Source organism: Colletes gigas, unplaced genomic scaffold (assembly GCF_013123115.1).
Source record: "Colletes gigas isolate AHSC1104 unplaced genomic scaffold, ASM1312311v1 Colletes_gigas_Sc00009, whole genome shotgun sequence".
Lineage (NCBI taxonomy): Eukaryota > Metazoa > Arthropoda > Insecta > Hymenoptera > Colletidae > Colletes > Colletes gigas.
The window spans coordinates 9,860,686-9,885,335 of record NW_025106638.1 but is presented as its reverse complement, the minus strand read 5'-3'; the positions used below and the strand labels follow the sequence as shown (position 1 = coordinate 9,885,335).

Below are 24,650 nucleotides of genomic sequence, written 5' to 3'. Positions count from 1 at the left end.
TAAATCGAGCTCATGAGTACCTACAAAAAAGTATTAGACAACTTTTCTATAAGGCGTCAAATAAAATTACTAAAAATCAGAAACGAACTTTTAAGTAAAATCGACAAAGGTGCCTTTTTCGACAAAATTAAAAAATTTCAAATCGTTCTGGAAAAATTATTTTCAATTGCAGGAGCCAATTACAATCATTTTTGGTCATCAGACATACCCTCGAAATCCTAACCATTTTCGAGAAAAAAATTCCTTACTGAAAATATATTCTATGTCACTTCAAAATTTCATGCGAATCTTTAAAACGTCATAACTTCTGAACGGATTGGACGATTTTAATGTTTCAAAATGCAAATAACGCGTATTTTAGCGAAGAATATGTACAAATTCTAACAATATTGAAAAAGTTGTTCTTTGACCACGAAATGTGAGAAAAACCACATAAAAAATGGTCCAACCTTCACACAACCATAATTCCTACAATAGTGAATATATTTCATTGAAACTTTTTTTTTAAATCGAGCTCATGAGTACCTACAAAAAAGTATTAGACTACTTTTCTATAAGGCGACAAATAAAATTACTAAAAATCAGAAACGAACTTTCAAGTAAAATCGACAAGGTGCCTTTTTCGACAAAATTAAAAAATTTCAAATCGTTCTGGAAAAATTATTTTCAATTGCAGGAGCCAATTACAATCATTTTTGGTCATCACACATACCCTCGAAATCCTAACCATTTTCGAGAAAAAAATTCCTTACTGAAAATATATTCTATGTCACTTCAAAATTTCATGCGAATTTTTAAAACGTCATAACTTCTGAACGGATTGGACGATTTTAATGTTTCAAAATGCAAATAACGCGTATTTTAGCGAAGAATATGTACAAATTCTAACAATATTGAAAAAGTTGTTCTTTGACCACGGAAAGTGAGAAAAACCACATAAAAAATGGTCCAACTTTCAGACAACCATAATTCCTACAATAGTGAATATATTTCATTGAAACTTTTTTTTTAAATCGAGCTCATGAGTACCTACAAAAAAGTATTAGACAACTTTTCTATAAGGCGTCAAATAAAATTACTAAAAATCAGAAACGAACTTTTAAGTAAAATCGACAAAGGTGCCTTTTTCGACAAAATAAAAAAATTTCAAATCGTTCTGGAAAAATTATTTTCAATTGCAGGAGCCAATTACAATCATTTTTGGTCATCACACATACCCTCGAAATCCTAACCATTTTCGAGAAAAAAATTCCTTACTGAAAATATATTGTATGTCACTTCAAAATTTCATGCGAATCTTTAAAACGTCATAACTTCTGAACGGATTGGACGATTTTAATGTTTCAAAATGCAAATAACGCGTATTTTAGCGAAGAATATGTACAAATTCTAACAATATTGAAAAAGTTGTTCTTTGACCACGGAAAGTGAGAAAAACCACATAAAAAATGGTCCAACTTTCAGACAACCATAATTCCTACAATAGTGAATATATTTCATTGAAACTTTTTTTTTAAATCGAGCTCATGAGTACCTACAAAAAAGTATTAGACAACTTTTCTATAAGGCGTCAAATAAAATTACTAAAAATCAGAAACGAACTTTTAAGTAAAATCGACAAAGGTGCCTTTTTCGACAAAATTAAAAAATTTCAAATCGTTCTGGAAAAATTATTTTCAATTGCAGGAGCCAATTACAATCATTTTTGGTCATCAGACATACCCTCGAAATCCTAACCATTTTCGAGAAAAAAATTCCTTACTGAAAATATATTCTATGTCACTTCAAAATTTCATGCGAATTTTTAAAACGTCATAACTTCTGAACGGATTGGACGATTTTAATGTTTCAAAATGCAAATAACGCGTATTTTAGCGGAGAATATGTACAAATTCTAACAATATTGAAAAAGTTGTTCTTTGACCACGTAATGTGAGAAAAACCACATAAAAAATGGTCCAACCTTCACACAACCATAATTCCTACAATAGTGAATATATTTCATTGAAACTTTTTTTTTAAATCGAGCTCATGAGTACCTACAAAAAAGTATTAGACAACTTTTCTATAAGGCGTCAAATAAAATTACTAAAAATCAGAAACGAACTTTTAAGTAAAATCGACAAAGGTGCCTTTTTCGACAAAATAAAAAAATTTCAAATCGTTCTGGAAAAATTATTTTCAATTGCAGGAGCCAATTACAATCATTTTTGGTCATCACACATACCCTCGAAATCCTAACCATTTTCGAGAAAAAAATTCCTTACTGAAAATATATTGTATGTCACTTCAAAATTTCATGCGAATCTTTAAAACGTCATAACTTCTGAACGGATTGGACGATTTTAATGTTTCAAAATGCAAATAACGCGTATTTTAGCGAAGAATATGTACAAATTCTAACAATATTGAAAAAGTTGTTCTTTGACCACGGAAAGTGAGAAAAACCACATAAAAAATGGTCCAACTTTCAGACAACCATAATTCCTACAATAGTGAATATATTTCATTGAAACTTTTTTCTGTGGCAGAACTCTTGAGTACCTACAAAAAAGTATTAGACGACTTTTCTGTAAAGCGTTAAACAAAATTACTAAAAATCAGAAACGAACTTTTAAGTAAAATCGACAAGGACGAAATTGAAAAGTTTCGAGTCAGTCTCGAAAAATTATTTTCGATTGCAGGAGCCAATTACAATCATTTTTTATTAAGCGGCATACCGTCGAAATCCTAACCATTTCAGAGAAAAAAATTCGATGAGGTGCCTAAATTTTTCGTCGAAATTGAAAAGTTTCAAGTCGTTTTGAAAAAATTGTTTTCGGTTACGAGGGTCAATTACAATCATTTTTGGTCAATACACATACCCTCGAAATCTTAACCATTTTCGAGGGGAAAAATTCCGTACTGAAAATATATTCTATGGCCAGGAATGGCACTTCAAAATTTCATGCGAATCTTTAAAACTCTGCAAAAGTCGTCCCGCGACAGACGAATGGACCAAGCGTTGTAAAGACGTGATTCCACTGAAACAACATGTAGCATGCGGCAATGACGCATGCGCCGAAACACAATTTTATTAAGGCAACATTTAGGCAACACGTCACATGCGATTACGACGCATGCAACATGAAATCAACTTTATGTAGACACTTGACACGTGTATTTGCTACACATTCATTCGTTTCTGATGGAAGTTTGTCACACATCCCGGTAGCGTGCGCTGTGAGTATGCGCTGTGAGTATGCGCAGAGGAGTGTGCGCGAGTGAGTACGCGCGCATGAGCGTTGCGTCGCTTTCCACCGAATTCGTTGCATGGTCGTCGTGCGTTGTTGCGTGCACCAACATGTATCACTTCTGTATTGTTCATTATTATTAAACCGTTATATATATATATATATATATCGTAAGATATTTTCCCTTTAATATCTAAATTCGATGTTTTGTACAGAAAGCTGGCTCTGAAACGTAACCAACTAAATTATTAATAACAAACGATTAACTAATAAAATGATCAACTTCTAATACATACTTCACGCGAAACACACACACACATAGCCGGCAATGCCTTCGATCGAAACTCTCGCATAATATAACCGCATTCATTCATTACAAACTTAAAGGTTGCTTACAATATATGTATCCAATTATTAAGGGGATTATTTGATATTGTTTTGTTTCGGTCGACAAGATTGAACATGTCGAGCAATGTCGTCAGTTAATAACAAGTAGGATGCTACAGGTCGCATAGTGTTACCGAACGACATGTGGCATGTTACAAGTAGCATAGTGTTGCCTCGGTGGAAGCATACCTTAACAGAAACATTGGTGCCGGAGAGGTCACTACTGGGATCCGTTTCTGTCGATCGTTGCAGTGCAATTGGATCACAATTGCGTCTCGTTATGGAATATCTTAGCTGTACCATTTTTGCAAGCCACCATCGTATCGATGTCAAGGACACAGGTCGCTCTCTCTCTCTCTCTCTCTCTCTCCTCTCTCTCTCTCTCTCTCCTCTCGCTCTCTCTCTCTCTCTCTCCTCTCTCTCTCTCTCTCTCTTCTCTCCTCGCTCTCTCTCTCCTCTCTCTCTCTCTCTCTCCTCTCTCTCTCTCTGTGTGTGTGTGTATCATGTTATGTTCTTTTTCTCCAGCTACGAACGTTTCCTTTTTTGAATTTAAACCATGACATCACCCTCGCCTCTCGCGGCGATCTCGTTGCTTTTCACATGCATCATGCTAGCAAACGCACAGATTGTCACACACACACACACGCATGAACGTGTGTGGTGGTGTTCGTCGTGCACCTTGGCGCTACGTCGCGCTCGATAACTCCTTACAAAAGATCGTCGTAAAAACGATGGATATCCTGATAATGCGGCGTGGAATTCGAAACGGTCGCGTCACTCTTCACTGGCTACTACCTCATTAATTATTAATAGCCACGGAATGACAATCACGCGTCTTAACTGGAACGACGACCAGAGAAAAACTGTGATTAGCGTTTAAACGCGTTACGCGGCGGACCGTTTTTTGAAGACATTCTGTTCATACGCACCACGCTTTACGATTCCATTGTTTCGTTTCTGGCGTATGTCTTGCAACAATTAACCCTTTCACGACGATATATCGTTGCGTATGCGACGGTGCCTTATTCTTCGCGTTAGGAGAAAGCTCTGTCTCAGAAGAAATTTATACAACATTACAAAGGGGTCTAATTTTATTGCAAAAGCATTTAAAAGATTATTTTTGCCACGGAAGCCCTTTTTGCTCGGGCGAACCAATCAACTCGACACTACTTTGTGACGGAAACGTATGCATTCTGGAGTCGTCATATTATACAGGGTGTTCGACCAACACTGGCGAAAATTTTAATAGGAGATTCTAGAGGCCAAAATAAGACGAAAATTAAGAATATCAGTTTCTTGACTTAGGCCTCGTTAAAAAGTTATTAACAATTAAATTAAAAAATTTCAAACCGTTCTGGAAAAATTATCTTCGGTTGTGGGAGTCGATCACAATCATTTTTGGTGAATAGACACACCCTCGAAATCATGGCCACTATCGAGAAAAAAATTCGTGTAGTTACTGAAATTTACAGATGAAATTGAAATATTTAAAATCGCACTAAAAAAATTATATTTAGCTACAGGGGTCAATTGCAATCATTTTTTATCGTTACACGTACCCCCGAAATCCTACGCATTTTCGAGAAAAAAATTCCTTACCGAAAATCTAATTCGGTGCCTATTTCGACGAAAAAAAAAATTTCAAATTGTTCTGGAAAAATTATCTTCGGTTGTGGGAGTCGATCACAATCATTTTTGGTGAATAGACACACCCTCGAAATCATGGCCACTTTCGAGAAAAAAATTCGTGTAGTTACTGAAATTTACATATGAAATTGAAATATTTAAAATCGCACTAAAAAAATTATATTTAGCTACAGGGGTCAATTGCAATCATTTTTTATCGTTACACGTACCCCCGAAATCCTACGCATTTTCGAGAAAAAATTCCTTACCGAAAATCTAATTAGGTGCCTATTTCGACGAAAAAAAAAATTTCAAATTGTTCTGGAAAAATTATCCTCGGTTGTGGGAGTCGATCACAATCATTTTTGGTGAATAGACACACCCTCGAAATCATGGCCACTTTCGAGAAAAAAATTCGTGTAGTTACTGAAATTTACAGATGAAATTGAAATATTTAAAATCGCACTAAAAAAATTATATTTAGCTACAGGGGTCAATTGCAATCATTTTTTATCGTTACACGTACCCCCGAAATCCTACGCATTTTCGAGAAAAAAATTCCTTACCGAAAATCTAATTAGGTGCCTATTTCGACGAAAAAAAAAATTTCAAATTGTTCTGGAAAAATTATCCTCGGTTGTGGGAGTCGATCACAATCATTTTTGGTGAATAGACACACCCTCGAAATCATGGCCACTATCGAGAAAAAAATTCGTGTAGTTACTGAAATTTACAGCTGAAATTGAAATATTTAAAATCGCACTAAAAAAATTATATTTAGCTACAGGGGTCAATTGCAATCATTTTTTATCGTTACACGTACCCCCGAAATCCTACGCATTTTCGAGAAAAAAATTCCTTACCGAAAATCTAATTCGGTGCCTATTTCGACGAAAAAAAAAATTTCAAATTGTTCTGGAAAAATTATCCTCGGTTGTGGGAGTCGATCACAATCATTTTTGGTGAATAGACACACCCTCGAAATCATGGCCACTATCGAGAAAAAAATTCGTGTAGTTACTGAAATTTACAGATGAAATTGAAATATTTAAAATCGCACTAAAAAAATTATATTTAGCTACAGGGGTCAATTGCAATCATTTTTTATCGTTACACGTACCCCCGAAATCCTACGCATTTTCGAGAAAAAAATTCCTTACCGAAAATCTAATTAGGTGCCTATTTCGACGAAAAAAAAAATTTCAAATTGTTCTGGAAAAATTATCTTCGGTTGTGGGAGTCGATCACAATCATTTTTGGTGAATAGACACACCCTCGAAATCATGGCCACTATCGAGAAAAAAATTCGTGTAGTTACTGAAATTTACAGATGAAATTGAAATATTTAAAATCGCACTAAAAAAATTATATTTAGCTACAGGGGTCAATTGCAATCATTTTTTATCGTTACACGTACCCCCGAAATCCTACGCATTTTCGAGAAAAAAATTCCTTGCTTAGTTTTATCTTAATTTCTTTTGAAAATTTTTCGTATATGTACACATATATCATACTATGTAAATTCTGAATGATGCAGATATAGAAGTTATAATACAATATTTAAAAAAATGAAATATTTTTATCTCATTTTTTATAATTTGAAAAAATTGTGCCTATTTCTATCATCAGATAAATAAAATTACATAAAATTTTAAACATTACACACTGTAGGCTTAACACTTATTACCTAATCGACGCATTGCGGCTCATCTCACTTTTGTTGTAACTAATTTCTAATCGATACACTCGCGAATAATGACCACAGTTTTATTCTCGACTCCGAATGCAATTGCTTATTTTTCCCGGTTACGTCATCGTAATTTTCCACAACTTTCCTCAAATACATAATACAAGACACGTTACACGTACGGTTAATCACGTTTCGTTCCGTGAAGCACATCAGCAAAAATAACAGCAAAACGACACGTGACGGATTACCATAACGAAAGCACAAAATTGCCACAACTAACTATGATGAGAGTGCTGTTTGTACATGTTCCGTTTCTCATTTGTTCGATCACAGAAAATATCATAAATTCTGAACGGATTGGAGGATTTTAATGTTTCAAAGGGCAAACAACGCGTATTTAGGTGAAGAATATATAGAAATCGCAAAAATATTCGAAAAGTGGACCCTTGACTCTGCAAAATGAGAAAAACCACATAAAAATGGTACAATTTTCAAACGACCATAACTCCTACAGTAGCGAATATATTCGAATGAAACTTTTTTCTGAAGTAGATCTCGTGGGTACCTACGATAAAGTATTAGACAACTTTCTTGTGGGGCGTCAAACAGAATTACTAAAAATCAAAAACGAATATTCAAGAAAAATTGATAGGGGGTAGGAGTCTAAATTTTTCGGCGAAAAGAAAATTTCAAATCGTTCTGGAAAAATTATTTTCGGTTACGGGGGTGAATTACAATAATTTTTGGTAAATAGGCATACCTCCGAATTTCTACCCACTTTCGAGAAAAAAATTCGAGAAGATATGAAATTTTTCGACAAAATTAAAAAATTTCAAAGCATTCTGAAAAAATTATTGTCGGCTAGGGGGGTCAATTACAATCATTTTTGGTAAATAGACATACCTTCGAAATCCTACCCATTTTCGAAGGAAAATATTCGAGAAAATGTGAAATTTTTCCACGAAATTAAAAAATTACAAATGATTCTAAAAAAATTATTTTCGTTTAGGGGGGTCAATTACAATCACTTTTGGTCAATATATATAACCCCAAAATCCTACGCATTTTCTAGAAAAAAATTCGAGAATGTGCTGAAATTTTTCGGGGGGAAAAAAAATCTTTAAAATGTCATAACTTCTGAATGAATTGATGGATTTTAATGTTTAAAAAGGCAAACGACGCGTATTTTAATTGAGAATAGGTAGAAATCCAAAAAATATTGGAAAAGTTGTTCCTTAACAACGTAAAGTGAGAAAAACCCCGTAAAAATGGCTCAATTTTCAAACAGCCATAACTTCTACAATAGTGAACATATTTCAATGAAACTTTTTTCTGAATTAGAGCTCATGGGCACCTACAAAAAAGTATTTGGTAACTTTTCTATAGGACGTCAAACAAATTTATAAAAAATGAAAAACTCATGTTCGAGAAAAATCGACAGGTATAAAGGTGCTGAAATTTTTCGGCGAAAAAAAAGTCAAATCGTTCTGGAAAAATTATTGCCGGTTGCGAGGGTGAATTACAATAATTTTTGGTGAATAGACATACTTTCGAAATCCTATCCACTTTCGAGAAAAAAATTCGAGAAAATGTGAAATTATTCGACAAAATTAAAAAATTTCAAATCGTTCTAAAAAAATTATTTTCGGTTGTGGGGGTTAATTACAATCATTTTTGGTGAATAGACATACTCCCGAAATCCTATCCACTTTCGAGAAAAAAATTCGAGAATATGTGAAATTATTCGACAAAATTAAAAAATTTCAAATCGTTCTGAAAAAATTATTTTCGGTTGTGGGGGTTAATTACAATAATTTTTGGTGAATAAACCTACCCCTGAAATCCTACCCACTTTCTAGAAAAAAATTCGGAACAGGCAGAACTTTAAACGTTAATAACTTTTTAACGAAGCCTTAATTAACAAATTGGTATTCTTGATTTTCGTCTTAATTTGGCCTCTAAAATCCCCCATTAAAATTTCCCCCGGAGAATTCTATTTAAAAATAAAAGTATCCAATCAAGATAAAAAAATGGCGGATCCAGCCTAAATCTTTGCAAATTAAAATCTAGTCAGTTTCGAACTTTCTAATATTCCAAAACTGATATCTGAATCCAATTCTGACGAATTACACATGGACTTCAATTTAAATACACGTCTCATTGACGTTTAATCCGGGTACCAGCGATTTACATTTGATCGGACTTGAACTTGATCTGCCTTAAACTCCGGAAGTCTCGCGAATTACACGTGAAATTTAATTTAAAAGCAAAACGTCGTGGTTTGACTGGGCGCCAGGAACTCCGATGTCGATACTCATTGGCCAGACTCGACCGCAGCAAAGAAAGTTTCGTGCAGATCGATAGGGCTATCGCGACGAAATAGGAAGGCTCATCGCGTAGAGGATGGTAGGCTCCTTGCCAAAACCACGACAATGACGAGTTTGCCGAAAATTAAGAACGAACTGCACTCTGCAAACGTTGGCCATCTTTTCTGAAGAGGTATCGTTGTGAGCGGAGATCTTTTCGATAATGCGTTCCCTATTGTTCCGAGCTAGAATGTGGGCGTGGAATTTCAAACCCTAGGGTACCTAGGGTAGTTCTGTAACAATTAGCATTTTAACCTTTAATTACTCGTGTGGGGACATTGTAATTTCAGAACTTCTACTCCTATGTACTGTCCTCCGCTCACTTGAAGTACCGCGAGACGGCACAGAGGGCAAGGGGAGTCGGACCGCCCATTTATCTGTCTTGCTCACTTGCTCTCAGGCAGTCCGCATGTGTGTGTAACTGCCGCGACGAATAGCGAGCTAGAGACCGATGTGTGCGTGGGAATACGTGTGCCCCTTCTACTTCTCCCGCATTCCTTCCGCGGGACATCAAGTGAGCGGAGGACAGTAGCTAAACTGATTTCCATTGTGGCATTCGACACTATTTGTGGAACAAAAGTAGAAAGTTATGTCTGATAATCGCGCTGAGCCCAATGCTTATAGTTACTTAAATATGAACTTTTTTTCGATATTTATTCATGGCAGAAATTTTAATGGGAGATTCTAGATGCCAAAATAAGACGAAAATCAAGAATACCAATTTGTTGATGGAGGCTTCGTTAAAAAGTTATTAATGTTTAAAGTTCCACTTGTACTGAATTTTTTTCTCGAAAATGCGCAAGATTTCGTAGGTATCTCTATTCACCAAAAATGCTTGTAATGGACCCCTGTATCTATATATAATTTTTTTAGTAGGATTTGAAGATTTTAATTTTGTCGAAAAATTTCACACCTTCTCGAATTTTTTTCTCGAAAATGCGCAAGATTCCGGGGGTATGTCTATTCACCAAAAATTATTGTAATTGACCCCCGTAACCGAAAATAATTTTTCCAAAACGATTTGAAATTTTTTACTTTTGTCGAATAATTTCACATCTTCTCGAATTTTTTTCGCGAAAGTGGGTAAGATTCCGAGGGTATGTCTATCCACCAAAAATTATTGTAATTAACCCCCGCAACCAAAAAGAATTTTTTTAGAACGATTTGAAATTTTTTACTTTTGTCGAATAATTTCACATATTCTCGAATTTTTTTCTCGAAAGTGGACAGGATTTCGAAAGTATGTCTATTCACCAAAAATTATTGTAATTCACCCTCGCAACCGACAATAATTTTTCCAGAACGATTTGACTTTTTTTTCGCCGAAAAATTTCAGCACCTTTATACCTGTCGATTTTTCTCGAACATGAGTTTTTCATTTTTTATAAATTTGTTTGACGTCCTATAGAAAAGTTGTCAAATACTTTTTTGTAGGTGCCCATGAGCTCTAATTCAGAAAAAAGTTTCATTGAAATATGTTCACTATTGTAGAAGTTATGGCTGTTTGAAAATTGAGCCATTTTTACGGGGTTTTTCTCACTTTACGGGGTTAAGGAACAATTTTTCCAATATTTTTTGGATTTCTACCTATTCTCCATTAAAATACGCGTCGTTTGCCTTTTTAAACATTAAAATCCATCAATTCATTCAGAAGTTATGACATTTTAAAGATTTTTTTTCCCCCGAAAAATTTCAGCACATTCTCGAATTTTTTTCTTGAAAGTGGATAGGATTTCGAGAATATGTCTAATGACTAAAAATGATTGCAATTAACTCCCGTAAACGAAAATAATTTTTCCAGAACGATTTGAAATCTTTTTTTTCGCCGAATTTAAGCACCCTGTTGATTTTTCTTAGAAATTCGTTTTTGATTTTTTATTAATTTGTTTGACCCCCTATAGAAAAATTGTCTAATACTTTTTTGTAGATACCCACGGGCTCTACTTCAGAAAAAAGTTTCATTGAAATAGATTCACTATTATAGGAGTTATGGCCGTTTGAAAATTGGACCATTTTTATGGGTTTTTTCTCATTTTGCGGGGTCAAGGATCAACTTTTTGCACATTTTTGCAATTTTTACATATTCTTCATCTAAATACACGTTGTTTGCCTTTTTAAACATTAAAATCCATCAATTCATTCAGAAGTTATGACATTTTAAAGATTTTTTTCCCCCCGAAAAATTTCAGCACATTCTCGAATTTTTTTCTTGAAAGTGGATAGGATTTCGAGAATATGTCTAATGACTAAAAATGATTGCAATTAACTCCCGTAAACGAAAATAATTTTTCCAGAACGATTTGAAATCTTTTTTTTCGCCGAATTTAAGCACCCTGTTGATTTTTCTTAGAAATTCGTTTTTGATTTTTTATTAATTTGTTTGACCCCCTATAGAAAAATTGTCTAATACTTTTTTGTAGATACCCGCGGGCTCTACTTCAGAAAAAAATTTCAATGAGATACCTTTGCTATTATAGGAGTTATGGCCGTCTGAAAAGTGGACCATTTTTACGGGGGTTTTTCTCATTTTGCGGAGTTAAGGAATAATTTTTCGAATATTTTTGGAATTTTCGCATATTCCTCATTAAATTACGCGTAATGTGCAATTTGGAAAATTGAAATCGTCCAATCCATTCAAAAGTTATGACGTTTTAAAGACACGCATGAAATTACAGGGTAGCATTTCTAGCCTCACATTAGATTTTCAGTAAAGAATTTTTTTTCTTGAAAATGCGTAGAATTTCGGGGGTATTTCTAATGACCAAAAATTATCATAATTGACCCCTGGAACCGAAAATAATTTTTTTCCAGAACGATTTGAAAATTTTCAATTTAATTTTTTAATAACTATTTAACGAAGCCTCAGTCAAGAAATTGATATTCAAATTATGCTAAAAAAATTATATTTAGTTACAGGGGTCAATTACAAGCATTTCTGGTGAATTGACCTACCCCTAAAATCCTACCCATTTTCTAGAAAAAAATTCAGTATGGGCAGAACTTTAAACGTTAATAATTTTTTAACGAAGCCTCATTTAACAAATTGATATTCTTGATTTTCGTCTTATTTTGGCCTCCAGAATCTCCCATTAAAATTTTTCCCAGTGTTAACCGAATACTTGATTATTCCTGAAATATGTGTAAATAACAAACTTTGAACAAGCTATGAAACATAGTGTAATGAAACGTCTTTGTTCAGTATTTTATAGAAGGCCTGAATGGCTCGAACTAAACACAAAATCATGCTGCGACGTATTCTGTGCGACATACTGTGGAAAAAGGACACGTTACGAACACGACGTGAAAGTTTTTCCCTTATACGTGCTTTGGATGAAACGGGTGCCCGTGTTTCGCGATATACAGTGAAAACTCGATAAATGTCGCTACTCCGGGCCCGGTCAGCAACACTTACGGAACAGGAGAATCGTCTTTCGAATTTGATTGTAGTTTGCCGACGCTTCGAACGTAGAAAGAGTCGGTGGCTGAAGAAGAAAGAGGGACTGAAACTCGGTTTTATCGCCCCAGTTTAAATATCCGCGTCAGCGTGACCGCACTACTGCACAGAAGAATGTTTTTTATTTTTTACTTTCTGTTAATAAAAATTTCACTATCACGTCGGGGAGATTTCTCTGATTAAAATGAGGCTAAACACGATATAAATCGGTCGATATTTGGTAGCATAATATCGAATTAAATATTGTACTCGCGAGTCTTTCTCTCTTTATTTATCCTCCTTGTGCTGTCCATTTCTATGTTCGGAAATATCAAAGAACGACGCATCGAGGTCCTGGCTACATTTATCGAACGGGAGGTAGCTTATATTTTCAAACGGAACGGTTCCACCGTTTCGTAAGTGATCAAAAACTGCAACACTTATGGAATAGGGGGTATCGTTAGCTACCACTGTTCGATAAATGTACCAATCCACTGACCTTGCGATGATACGAGCACACAATATTTAATTCAACATTATGGTAAGAAATATTGGCCGATTTATATCGTGTTTAGTCTCATTTTAATTAGAAAAATCTTCCCCGCATGATGGTAAAATTTTGATTAAAAAAAAAGTAAAAAATAAAAAACTTTCTTCTTGTACAGTAGTGCGGTCACACTGACAGGGACACTTAAACTAACAAGGAACCATCGCGAACGGTCCGGCTTCGATTTTGATGAAACTTTGTACGCTTATAAAGCAGCCAAAAATAATCGACACGTATTTTTTTTTAGCTGCGGTAACTCGAGTTTAAGGGGTGAAACCACCCCTTGAAGTTTTGGCTCGAAACGGCTATCTCGAAAACGGAAAGACATAGAAAAAAATTGTTAATGGGCGAGGTTGATGGTTTTTTATGTACAATAACATGGTGTTAAGAAATTAAAAAAAAATACAATTTGTTTATAACAAAAAAAAATTTATTAACTTGATTTTTCATTTTATTGAAATTTTCATAATGACAAAAAATGACGAGCATTTTATTCCAAATCCATTGGTATGCGATTTTTTCAAATTGCCTCCTACAGTTCTGCAGATTTTTATGATTTACATCTTGCGCGCACATCCATTATGGTAGTAGACGTTCTAACTTTGATTTTAATGAACCACTGTAGGCTTGCACTACTTCTACAGGACAAAATCGGGAAAAATACAAGAATACCAATTTGTTGATGGAGGTTTCGTTAAGAAATTATTAACGTTTAAAGTTCCGCCCGTACTGAATTTTTTTCTCCGAAATGCCCAAGATTTCGGGGGAATGTGTAATGACCAAAAATGATTGTAATCGACCCCTGCAACCGAAAATAATTTTTTCAGAATGGTTTGAAATTTTTTAATTTCGTTGAAAAATTTCACACATTCTCGAATTTTTTTCTCAAAAGTGCGTAGGATTTCGGGGGTATATATAATGACCAAAAATGATTGAAATTGACTCCCGCAACTGAAAATAATTTTTTTAGAACGATTTGAAATTTTTTTTTTTCGCTGAAAAATTTAGGCACCTACGCCCTGTCGATTTTTCTTAAAAATTCGTTTTTCATTTTTAATAATTTTGTTTGACGCCCTACAAAAAAGTTGGCCAATACTTTTTTGTAGGTACCTATGAGCTCTACGTCAGAAAAAAGTTTCATTGAAATATATTCACTATTGTAGGAATTATGGCTGTTTGAAGATTGGACCATTTTTATGGGGTTTTTCTCATTTTGCGGGGTCAAGGATCAACTTTTTGCACATTTTTGCAATTTTTACATATTCTTCATCTAAATACACGTTGTTTGCCGCGTGAAATATTAAAATCCTTCAATCCATTCAATAGTTATGACGTTCCAAAGAGTGACTTTTCTAGCCTAAAATTATATTTTCGATGAGGAATTTTTTTCTCGAAAATGGTTAGGATTTCGAGGGTATGTCTATACACCAAAAATGATTGTAATTAATCTCCCTGGTTAAAAATAATTTTTTTAAAACGATTTGAAATTTTTTTTCGCCGAAAAATTTAGGCACTTGACAATTTTTCTTAAAAATTCGTTTTTCATTTTTAACAAATTTGTTCGACGTCCTACGGAAATTTTGTTTAGTACTTTTTTGTAGGTACCTATAAGCTCTACTCCAGAAAAAAGTTTCATTGAAATATATTCACTATTGTAGGAATTATGGCTGTTTGAAGATTGGACCACTTTTATGGGGTTTTTCTCATTTTACGGGGTCATGGATCAACTTTTTGCACATTTTTGCAATTTTTACATATTCTTCATCTAAATACACGTTGTTTGCCGCGTGAAATATTAAAATCCTTCAATCCATTCAATAGTTATGACGTTCCAAAGAGTGACTTTTCTAGCCTAAAATTATATTTTCGATGAGGAATTTTTTTCTCGAAAATGGTTAGGATTTCGAGGGTATGTCTATTTACCAAAAATGATTGTAATTAATCTCCCTAGTTAAAAATAATTTTTTTAAAACGATTTGAAATTTTTTTTCGCCGAAAAATTTAGGCACTTGACAATTTTTCTTAAAAATTCGTTTTTCATTTTTAACAAATTTGTTCGACGTCCTACGGAAATTTTGTTTAGTACTTTTTTGTAGGTACCTATAAGCTCTACTCCAGAAAAAAGTTTCATTGAAATATATTCACTATTGTAGGAATTATGGCTGTTTGAAAATTGGACCATTTTTATGGGGTTTTTCTCATTTTGCGGGGTCAAGGATCAACTTTTTGCACATTTTTGCAATTTTTACATATTCTTCATCTAAATACACGTTGTTTGCCGCGTGAAATATTAAAATCCTTCAATCCATTCAATAGTTATGACGTTCCAAAGAGTGACTTTTCTAGCCTAAAATTATATTTTCGATGAGGAATTTTTTTCTCGAAAATGGTTAGGATTTCGAGGGTATGTCTATTTACCAAAAATGATTGTAATTAATCTCCCTAGTTAAAAATAATTTTTTTAAAACGATTTGAAATTTTTTTTCTCCGAAAAATTTAGGCACTTGACAATTTTTCTTAAAAATTCGTTTTTCATTTTTAACAAATTTGTTCGACGTCCTACGGAAATTTTGTTTAGTACTTTTTTGTAGGTACCTATAAGCTCTACTCCAGAAAAAAGTTTCATTGAAATAGATTCACTATTGTAGGAATTATGGCTGTTTGAAGATTGGACCATTTTTATGGGGTTTTTCTCATTTTGCGGGGTCAAGGATCAACTTTTTGCACATTTTTGCAATTTTTACATATTCTTCATCTAAATACACGTTGTTTGCCGCGTGAAATATTAAAATCCTTCAATCCATTCAATAGTTATGACGTTCCAAAGAGTGACTTTTCTAGCCTAAAATTATATTTTCGATGAGGAATTTTTTTCTCGAAAATGGTTAGGATTTCGAGGGTATGTCTATACACCAAAAATGATTGTAATTAATCTCCCTGGTTAAAAATAATTTTTTTAAAACGATTTGAAATTTTTTTTCGCCGAAAAATTTAGGCACTTGACAATTTTTCTTAAAAATTCGTTTTTCAGTTTTAACAAATTTGTTCGACGTCCTACGGAAATTTTGTTTAGTACTTTTTTGTAGGTACCTATAAGCTCTACTCCAGAAAAAAGTTTCATTGAAATATATTCACTATTGTAGGAATTATGGCTGTTTGAAGATTGGACCACTTTTATGGGGTTTTTCTCATTTTACGGGGTCATGGATCAACTTTTTGCACATTTTTGCAATTTTTACATATTCTTCATCTAAATACACGTTGTTTGCCGCGTGAAATATTAAAATCCTTCAATCCATTCAATAGTTATGACGTTCCAAAGAGTGACTTTTCTAGCCTAAAATTATATTTTCGATGAGGAATTTTTTTCTCGAAAATGGTTAGGATTTCGAGGGTATGTCTATTTACCAAAAATGATTGTAATTAATCTCCCTAGTTAAAAATAATTTTTTTAAAACGATTTGAAATTTTTTTTCGCCGAAAAATTTAGGCACTTGACAATTTTTCTTAAAAATTCGTTTTTCATTTTTAACAAATTTGTTCGACGTCCTACGGAAATTTTGTTTAGTACTTTTTTGTAGGTACCTATAAGCTCTACTCCAGAAAAAAGTTTCATTGAAATATATTCACTATTGTAGGAATTATGGCTGTTTGAAAATTGGACCATTTTTATGGGGTTTTTCTCATTTTGCGGGGTCAAGGATCAACTTTTTGCACATTTTTGCAATTTTTACATATTCTTCATCTAAATACACGTTGTTTGCCGCGTGAAATATTAAAATCCTTCAATCCATTCAATAGTTATGACGTTCCAAAGAGTGACTTTTCTAGCCTAAAATTATATTTTCGATGAGGAATTTTTTTCTCGAAAATGGTTAGGATTTCGAGGGTATGTCTATTTACCAAAAATGATTGTAATTAATCTCCCTAGTTAAAAATAATTTTTTTAAAACGATTTGAAATTTTTTTTCTCCGAAAAATTTAGGCACTTGACAATTTTTCTTAAAAATTCGTTTTTCATTTTTAACAAATTTGTTCGACGTCCTACGGAAATTTTGTTTAGTACTTTTTTGTAGGTACCTATAAGCTCTACTCCAGAAAAAAGTTTCATTGAAATAGATTCACTATTGTAGGAATTATGGCTGTTTGAAGATTGGACCATTTTTATGGGGTTTTTCTCATTTTGCGGGGTCAAGGATCAACTTTTTGCACATTTTTGCAATTTTTACATATTCTTCATCTAAATACACGTTGTTTGCCGCGTGAAATATTAAAATCCTTCAATCCATTCAATAGTTATGACGTTCCAAAGAGTGACTTTTCTAGCCTAAAATTATATTTTCGATGAGGAATTTTTTTCTCGAAAATGGTTAGGATTTCGAGGGTATGTCTATACACCAAAAATGATTGTAATTAATCTCCCTGGTTAAAAATAATTTTTTTAAAACGATTTGAAATTTTTTTTCGCCGAAAAATTTAGGCACTTGACAATTTTTCTTAAAAATTCGTTTTTCATTTTTAACAAATTTGTTCGACGTCCTACGGAAATTTTGTTTAGTACTTTTTTGTAGGTACCTATAAGCTCTACTCCAGAAAAAAGTTTCATTGAAATAGATTCACTATTGTAGGAATTATGGCTGTTTGAAGATTGGACCATTTTTATGGGGTTTTTCTCATTTTGCGGGGTCATGGATCAACTTTTTGCACATTTTTGCAATTTTTACATATTCTTCATCTAAATACACGTTGTTTGCCGCGTGAAATATTAAAATCCTTCAATCCATTCAATAGTTATGACGTTCCAAAGAGTGACTTTTCTAGCCGAAAATTATATTTTCGATGAGGAATTTTTTTCTCGAAAATGGTTAGGATTTCGAGGGTATGTCTTTTCACCAAAAATGATTGTAATTAATCTCCCTGGTTAAAAATAATTTTTTTAAAACGATTTGAAATTTTTTTTCGCCGAAAAATTTAGGCACTTGACAATTTTTCTTAAAAATTCGTTTTTCATTTTTAACAAATTTGTTCGACGTCCTACGGAAATTTTGTTTAGTACTTTTTTGTAGGTACCTATAAGCTCTACTTCAGAAAAAAGTTTCATTGAAATAGATTCACTATTGTAGGAATTATGGCTGTTTGAAGATTGGACCATTTTTATGGGGTTTTTCTCATTTTGCGGGGTCAAGGATCAACTTTTTGCACATTTTTGCAATTTTTACATATTCTTCATCTAAATACACGTTGTTTGCCGCGTGAAATATTAAAATCCTTCAATCCATTCAATAGTTATGACGTTCCAAAGAGTGACTTTTCTAGCCTAAAATTATATTTTCGATGAGGAATTTTTTTCTCGAAAATGGTTAGGATTTCGAGGGTATGTCTATTTACCAAAAATGATTGTAATTAATCTCCCTGGTTAAAAATAATTTTTTTAAAACGATTTGAAATTTTTTTTCGCCGAAAAATTTAGGCACTTGACAATTTTTCTTAAAAATTCGTTTTTCATTTTTAACAAATTTGTTCGACGTCCTACGGAAATTTTGTTTAGTACTTTTTTGTAGGTACCTATAAGCTCTACTCCAGAAAAAAGTTTCATTGAAATATATTCACTATTGTAGGAATTATGGCTGTTTGAAGATTGGACCATTTTTATGGGGTTTTTCTCATTTTGCGGGGTCATGGATCAACTTTTTGCATATTTCTACGTATTCTTGATTAAAATACGCGTCGTTTGCATTTTTGAAAATTAAAATCCTTCAATCCGTTCAGAAGTTATGACATTTTAAAGCTCCGCATGAAATTTTCGGACAACATTTCTGGCCATAAATTACATTTTCGATTAGGAATTTTTTTCTCGAAAGTGCGTAGGATTTCGAGGGTATATGTATTGACCAAAAATGATTGTTATTGGCCCCCGCAACCGAAAATAATTTTTTCCTGGAGGATTTGAAATTTTTTAATTTAATTTTTTAACAACTTTTTAACGAAGCCTCCATCAACAAATTGGTAGTCTTGTATTTTTCCCGATTTTCTCCTCTAGAAGTAGTGCAAGCCTACAGTGGTTCATTAAAATCAAAGTTAGAACGGCTACTACCATAATGGATGTGCGCGCAAGATGTAAATCATAAAAATCTGCAAAACTGTAGGAGGCGATTTTAAAAAATCGCATACCAGTGGATTTGGAATAAAATGCTCGTCATTTTTTGTCATTATGAAAATTTCAATAAAATGAAAAATTATGTTAATAAATTTTTTTTTGTCATAAACAAATTGTATTTTTTTTTAATTTTTTAACACCATGTTATTGTACATAAGAAACCATCAACCTCGCCCATTAACAATTATTTTCTATGTCTTTCCGTTTTCGAGATAGCCGTTTCGAGCCAAAACTTCAAGGGGTGGTTTCACCCCATAAACTCGAGTTACCGCAGCTAAAAAAATATACGTGTCGATTATTTTTTGGCTGGTTTATAAGCGTACGAAGTTTCATCAAAATCGAAGCCGGACCGTTCGCGATGGTTCCTTGTAAGTTGACGAAGGCAATAAAGAAAGCCGCTACGTCTCCGGTCACACTTCGCCTCACTGGTTCAAGGGGGATCCCCCTAGTGGCGGGGATAAAAATGTATCATTTATGGAACAGCTCTTGAGGACATTTATCGAGTTTTTCACTGTACCAGCTAACCGGACAGTAAATTCATCGTAAATAAATTCGTTTGCACGGCGCGCGGGAGGTGCCGTCGATTGTTGTATTCGGAAATATGTAATTCGTCGCAACAACGTCACGCGAAGGAGGATATTAAAACTGAGGTCGTACTATTGATTTTGGGGCAAACTTGAACAAGGAAAAGGGGCAGGCAGAGTGCAATAGCACGGTATGCCTACCCCCCCCCTCCCCCCACAAGTTTATTTTTATAATATAACCGGCTTGAACATAAACAGATCCCAGGCGATTAAAATTACACAAACAAAATGAAAATAAAAGGTGCAATTTTTTATTATCTTTATTATCGCATTTACGTATTTTACTCTATAGTACGTTGTTATCTAAAACAGTACATAAATGTACTTAAATTTTAATGAAAAGTTGAATTCTTAAAAAATTCACCGACATCAAAATGTTAATGATTCGAATAGAAAGAAAGGAAGAAAATAATTGTTTCACCTTTTGAAATGTTAATGATTTCATTACCGATGAGAATGAAAGCAATTTTTTTAAGTAACATAACCTAACACTAGCACCTAATATTTTAGGATTTGTTTATACATTTATCTTAATCATAGATTCTATATTTAGCAGTTCGCGAATACAAATATTAAACGACTTGTAAAATCACCTGTTTTAAGAGGATTTTATTCGCCACTAAGTATATAGTACTTGAAACGTGATTTAAAATAAAATATAAACCGTACGTTGAAATATTACTATACATATACATATTTAATTTATTGAAACCATAAAAATTAAGACTTTTATTCGTTTCGTTACACTGATTTATACTTCAATGTACCGCAATTATTATTTCCAAATAACAGCAAGATAAATCATAACGAGAAGATAATACTGAATAAACGATTATGTAACTGTAATAGAATAACGAATAAAATTGTTAATTATTCTTTGTAGAAAAATTTATTCAAACAATCCCTAACATTGCCTTATTAAGCTGATTTATCATGAATATTTAAAAGCGTCCAAAACAGAAAAATTTGTTACGGAAGCATTAGATGATAATACAAAATTAAAATACATGTAACGTAACTAAATAAATTCGTTTTTAGCTTGTCTTTTAAATAAAATTCGTTATTTTTTATCATTGTTAGTTACTACCTAGGACATACTATTAATTTTGAAATATTGTGTTGCTTGAAAGGCATATTTTTGAGCAAGTTGTTTCGCAAAATTCTATAATAGTATAAATATCATGCTAAAAGATCATACACTTTACGACACATTTTGTTTCGTAATAAAACAATATTTTTTGATACAATCAAACACGAAAACTTGAATATTTAGTATCCGAAATCAACATGTATAATATTTAAATACCCATTGTTCTGTTTGGAGTGATGTATATGTATGTGTATGATATGATTTTGAAAGTATGGATTGTCGAGGCCCAAGTTATTTTTACAATATTTCATTTCTTACCGAAACAATTAGCATCCTCGTCCAGGTTACGAAGTTTATGAAACGTTTCGTAGCATATATATATTTCTTTTTATTGATCAGTATCGAAACCCAGACCACTTTCATAATTACCAACATGTATAATATCCGGTTAGGAAGTTAGATTAGGTAGGCGTGTCGAAATGGTTATCTTAACACGTCGACTGCCAGTCTAAAACCGTAAAATTGTTTACAAGACCAGAACTTTGATTTCAGACAATTCTAAACTACATAACTTACAACTTGTCATAGTACTTGCTTTCGTAAACTCGCTACAGTTTATGAAGCCTATTCAAATTTGTTTTCTTTGACATTTCGACTTGAGAATTAATTGTTCTAGTTCCACTGTGTGTGACATGGCAGTCAAAGTATTAAAGGAGGAGTCTCATGCGAGATCTCATATTTTTGATTCCCTTTTTTGAAAGTATATATACTTAAGAATGTTCTGTTAAATTTTTAGCGATAAATGTCAAGTTTTTTGGATTGTAGAGCATTTTTTGTACAGCTCTCGCAGTAATTACCAGAGTTATTGCTTCAATTACCTTGTACGGCCCAGAAATTACTGTTTCGAAGGTTTCAAAAAGGGTTAAGAGACATCTGCTGTTTTTAAAAGTCGAAATTCTAGCGTTTGTGCCATCTGGGTCTATACGGAGCTGGGATTGATTAGTATAATCTTGTAAACTTTAAATGCGTCACTCTCAAAACGTTACTTTCTTAACGGGCATAGATAAAGTCGCAACAACTATACGTTCGATGGCTTTTCAATTGTTACATGTTGTTTCACATACTAATAGTTCTCGCACGTACCAAAATCAAATTCATCATCATAATCCTTGCCTAAAGCAACTCTTATAGCAATTACTTTCTTTACTCTATCACAAAAACATTATCTCTCAATCAAATTTGAATTACGAACCTTCATGTTGCTATCACAGGTTAGCATTGTTCATTCGTGAATATCGACTGTAGAAAGTGTCAAGTACACAAAGATATAGGCCAAACAAAAATAAAATGTATACAAGTATGGTTTTTTAACCAAGCGATATCGTATAATCCCAAACTCGTTCAATATTAATAATTTCTATGACATTTACGTGTGTTAGAGAATCGATGATGGCTATTATCGATACGAACATATTATTTTGTTTTTCTGTTGTTGTTCAGTCCAAATATGTCTCCCTGAGAGTACGCATCGCTTTTCTATGCACACGTGTTTGATTTACTTCTAAATATACGTTTATATCGAATGTGTCAGCTCATTACAAAACCCCAACAACGTGATTACTTTATTTATTGGTTCGATTCTACGTTGCGTTCAAAGGTTTAATTAACGTTCAATAAATGAGCACCTCCGACACACCCTGCTACCATTTCTACGGCTTTTGAACCATTTTATCGTTAAGGATCTCAACGATTTCTATTATTTGATGCGTTCAACGAAACGATCGTTTATTTGTTGTATATCTTTGCATCCGTCCATTAATAATGATGAATATAAAAAGTACCATAACCATTTTGCACAGTTCTCTGTACATATTATACACACTCGATAGAACAACAATTAAGATTCACCCTGGTACAAAATAACCTACGTAGCATTTAATTGTAGATTCACGATTTGTTTCTGTATTCGGGCATACAGAGACAACGAGAGAGTACAATAAAGGTAACCCTCCTACAACATGGTTTCGTTATAACAGAATTCATAAATTGCGAGAACCCTCGTACAACACGGTTTCGCTTCGACATAATAAGAAAATTGCGAAAACCTTTGTACATCACACGACATGATTTTTGCTGAACGTATTTTTAAAAACTAAATTACCTTAAAATAGTGACGCAAAGGAATAATGAACTCCAGTGGCTTAAATGAGAATATATAAAGAAATTATAAATTTATTAAATTAAGGTTATGTTAAATTAAAATATTTTCTGTTTTGTGTAATACATACATTAATATTTTTCGTAAAAATTAAGCTGCTTATATGGAATTAAAAAAAGTGTTTTTAGTAAGTTTTCGGAACGTATCTTTTTGTACTTTGGTGGTTTCATGTAACACGGCATTTTCTGGGAGCCTAACTACCGTGTTATAGGTGGGTTACCTGTGAATCGGTTGAACGCGAAAGTTCGGGACCGTGGATTAGTCGGAAAGTAGATTCGGTTAGAAAATGAAATGGAAAAGGAATGCATATACCTTTGGATTGCCGTTACTGAGCCACGGTATGATGTTGTCGATAAACATTCCGATGTCTTGGCACTCGATGCTCTTGTTCTCGTCGCCCAAGTAATTCAGCAGTAAACCGCCAACGTTCAACTTTTTCTTGATGTCCGTCGTTGACAGGAGCGGCATAAAACCGTCCATATCACGCGGATTCACCGCCATGGTGGTCCTGCCGATTTCACGTCGTCGTCACGCGCACCGTTTCGCAGTGTCTTTCAACGAAAACTAGATTTCACCCGCGGCACTGACCAACGCACATAGCTCGTCTGCAGGGTTTCACGACGCACGGGAACGTGACAAAACGCGTCTCATTTCATCGCGCCAGCGACAGATTTTCACAGAAAGTACACGATTATCGGCGATAGATACTCGTCCGTGGTATTTAAAAGCCATACGCAAAACAGTGTGCACTTCCTTTTTTTTTTTTTTCTTTCTCTCGTGGTCGTTTTCGCGACCGTTGGACCGAACGTTGGCGTTACGATCAACGAGCCACGTTCCGTTCGACAGTTTCTTACGCGAGATCTCGTTAAACGTTCCGAGCGACTGGACGTTAAACGTTGATCGCAATTTGGCACTATCGAGCACGAAAAATAATAACGTACGCACGAACCTAACGAGTATTATCGGCACCGTGTACGCGACACCATTTCGATTCGTCGATTCGTCCGTCTCTTTTTCTCATTCGCGATCGAAGCGCCGTTTAGTTCGTACGGGCGTCGCGCGAATCACGGAAGCCAGTGTGGCCGGGATCGGGGGCATAATTGAGCGCATCGAAATCGACGTTGGTAACGACGAATTTCCTTTAGCGTCGAACAGTATGGTGGGGATAGCAGGTATATACTAACGCACAACATCGGGAAATCGATGAAGAACGATAGCGTGAGCCTTTCCTTCTTGCTCTTGTAACGGATGAAATACAACCTTGCCATAATCGGCACACGGATTCAAAGTCACGGCTTCTTACTTTCGAACTTATTTAA

At 33.9% G+C, this 24,650-nt stretch overlaps 1 protein-coding gene across 3 annotated transcripts in view; it reads right to left on the bottom strand.

Annotated features, from left to right (window-relative positions):
- LOC122397487 (CLIP-associating protein 1-A-like) overlaps positions 1-24,328 on the bottom strand; it is a 91,025-nt gene extending 66,697 nt beyond the window's left edge. For all 3 annotated transcript variants that reach the window (XM_043396656.1, XM_043396657.1, XM_043396658.1), the window contains exon 1: positions 23,644-24,328. In XM_043396656.1, coding sequence (XP_043252591.1) covers positions 23,644-23,832 — 189 coding nt within the window. In that variant the 5' untranslated portion in view covers positions 23,833-24,328. The remainder of the gene's footprint in view (positions 1-23,643) is intronic.
- Positions 24,329-24,650: the final 322 nt, after the last annotated feature.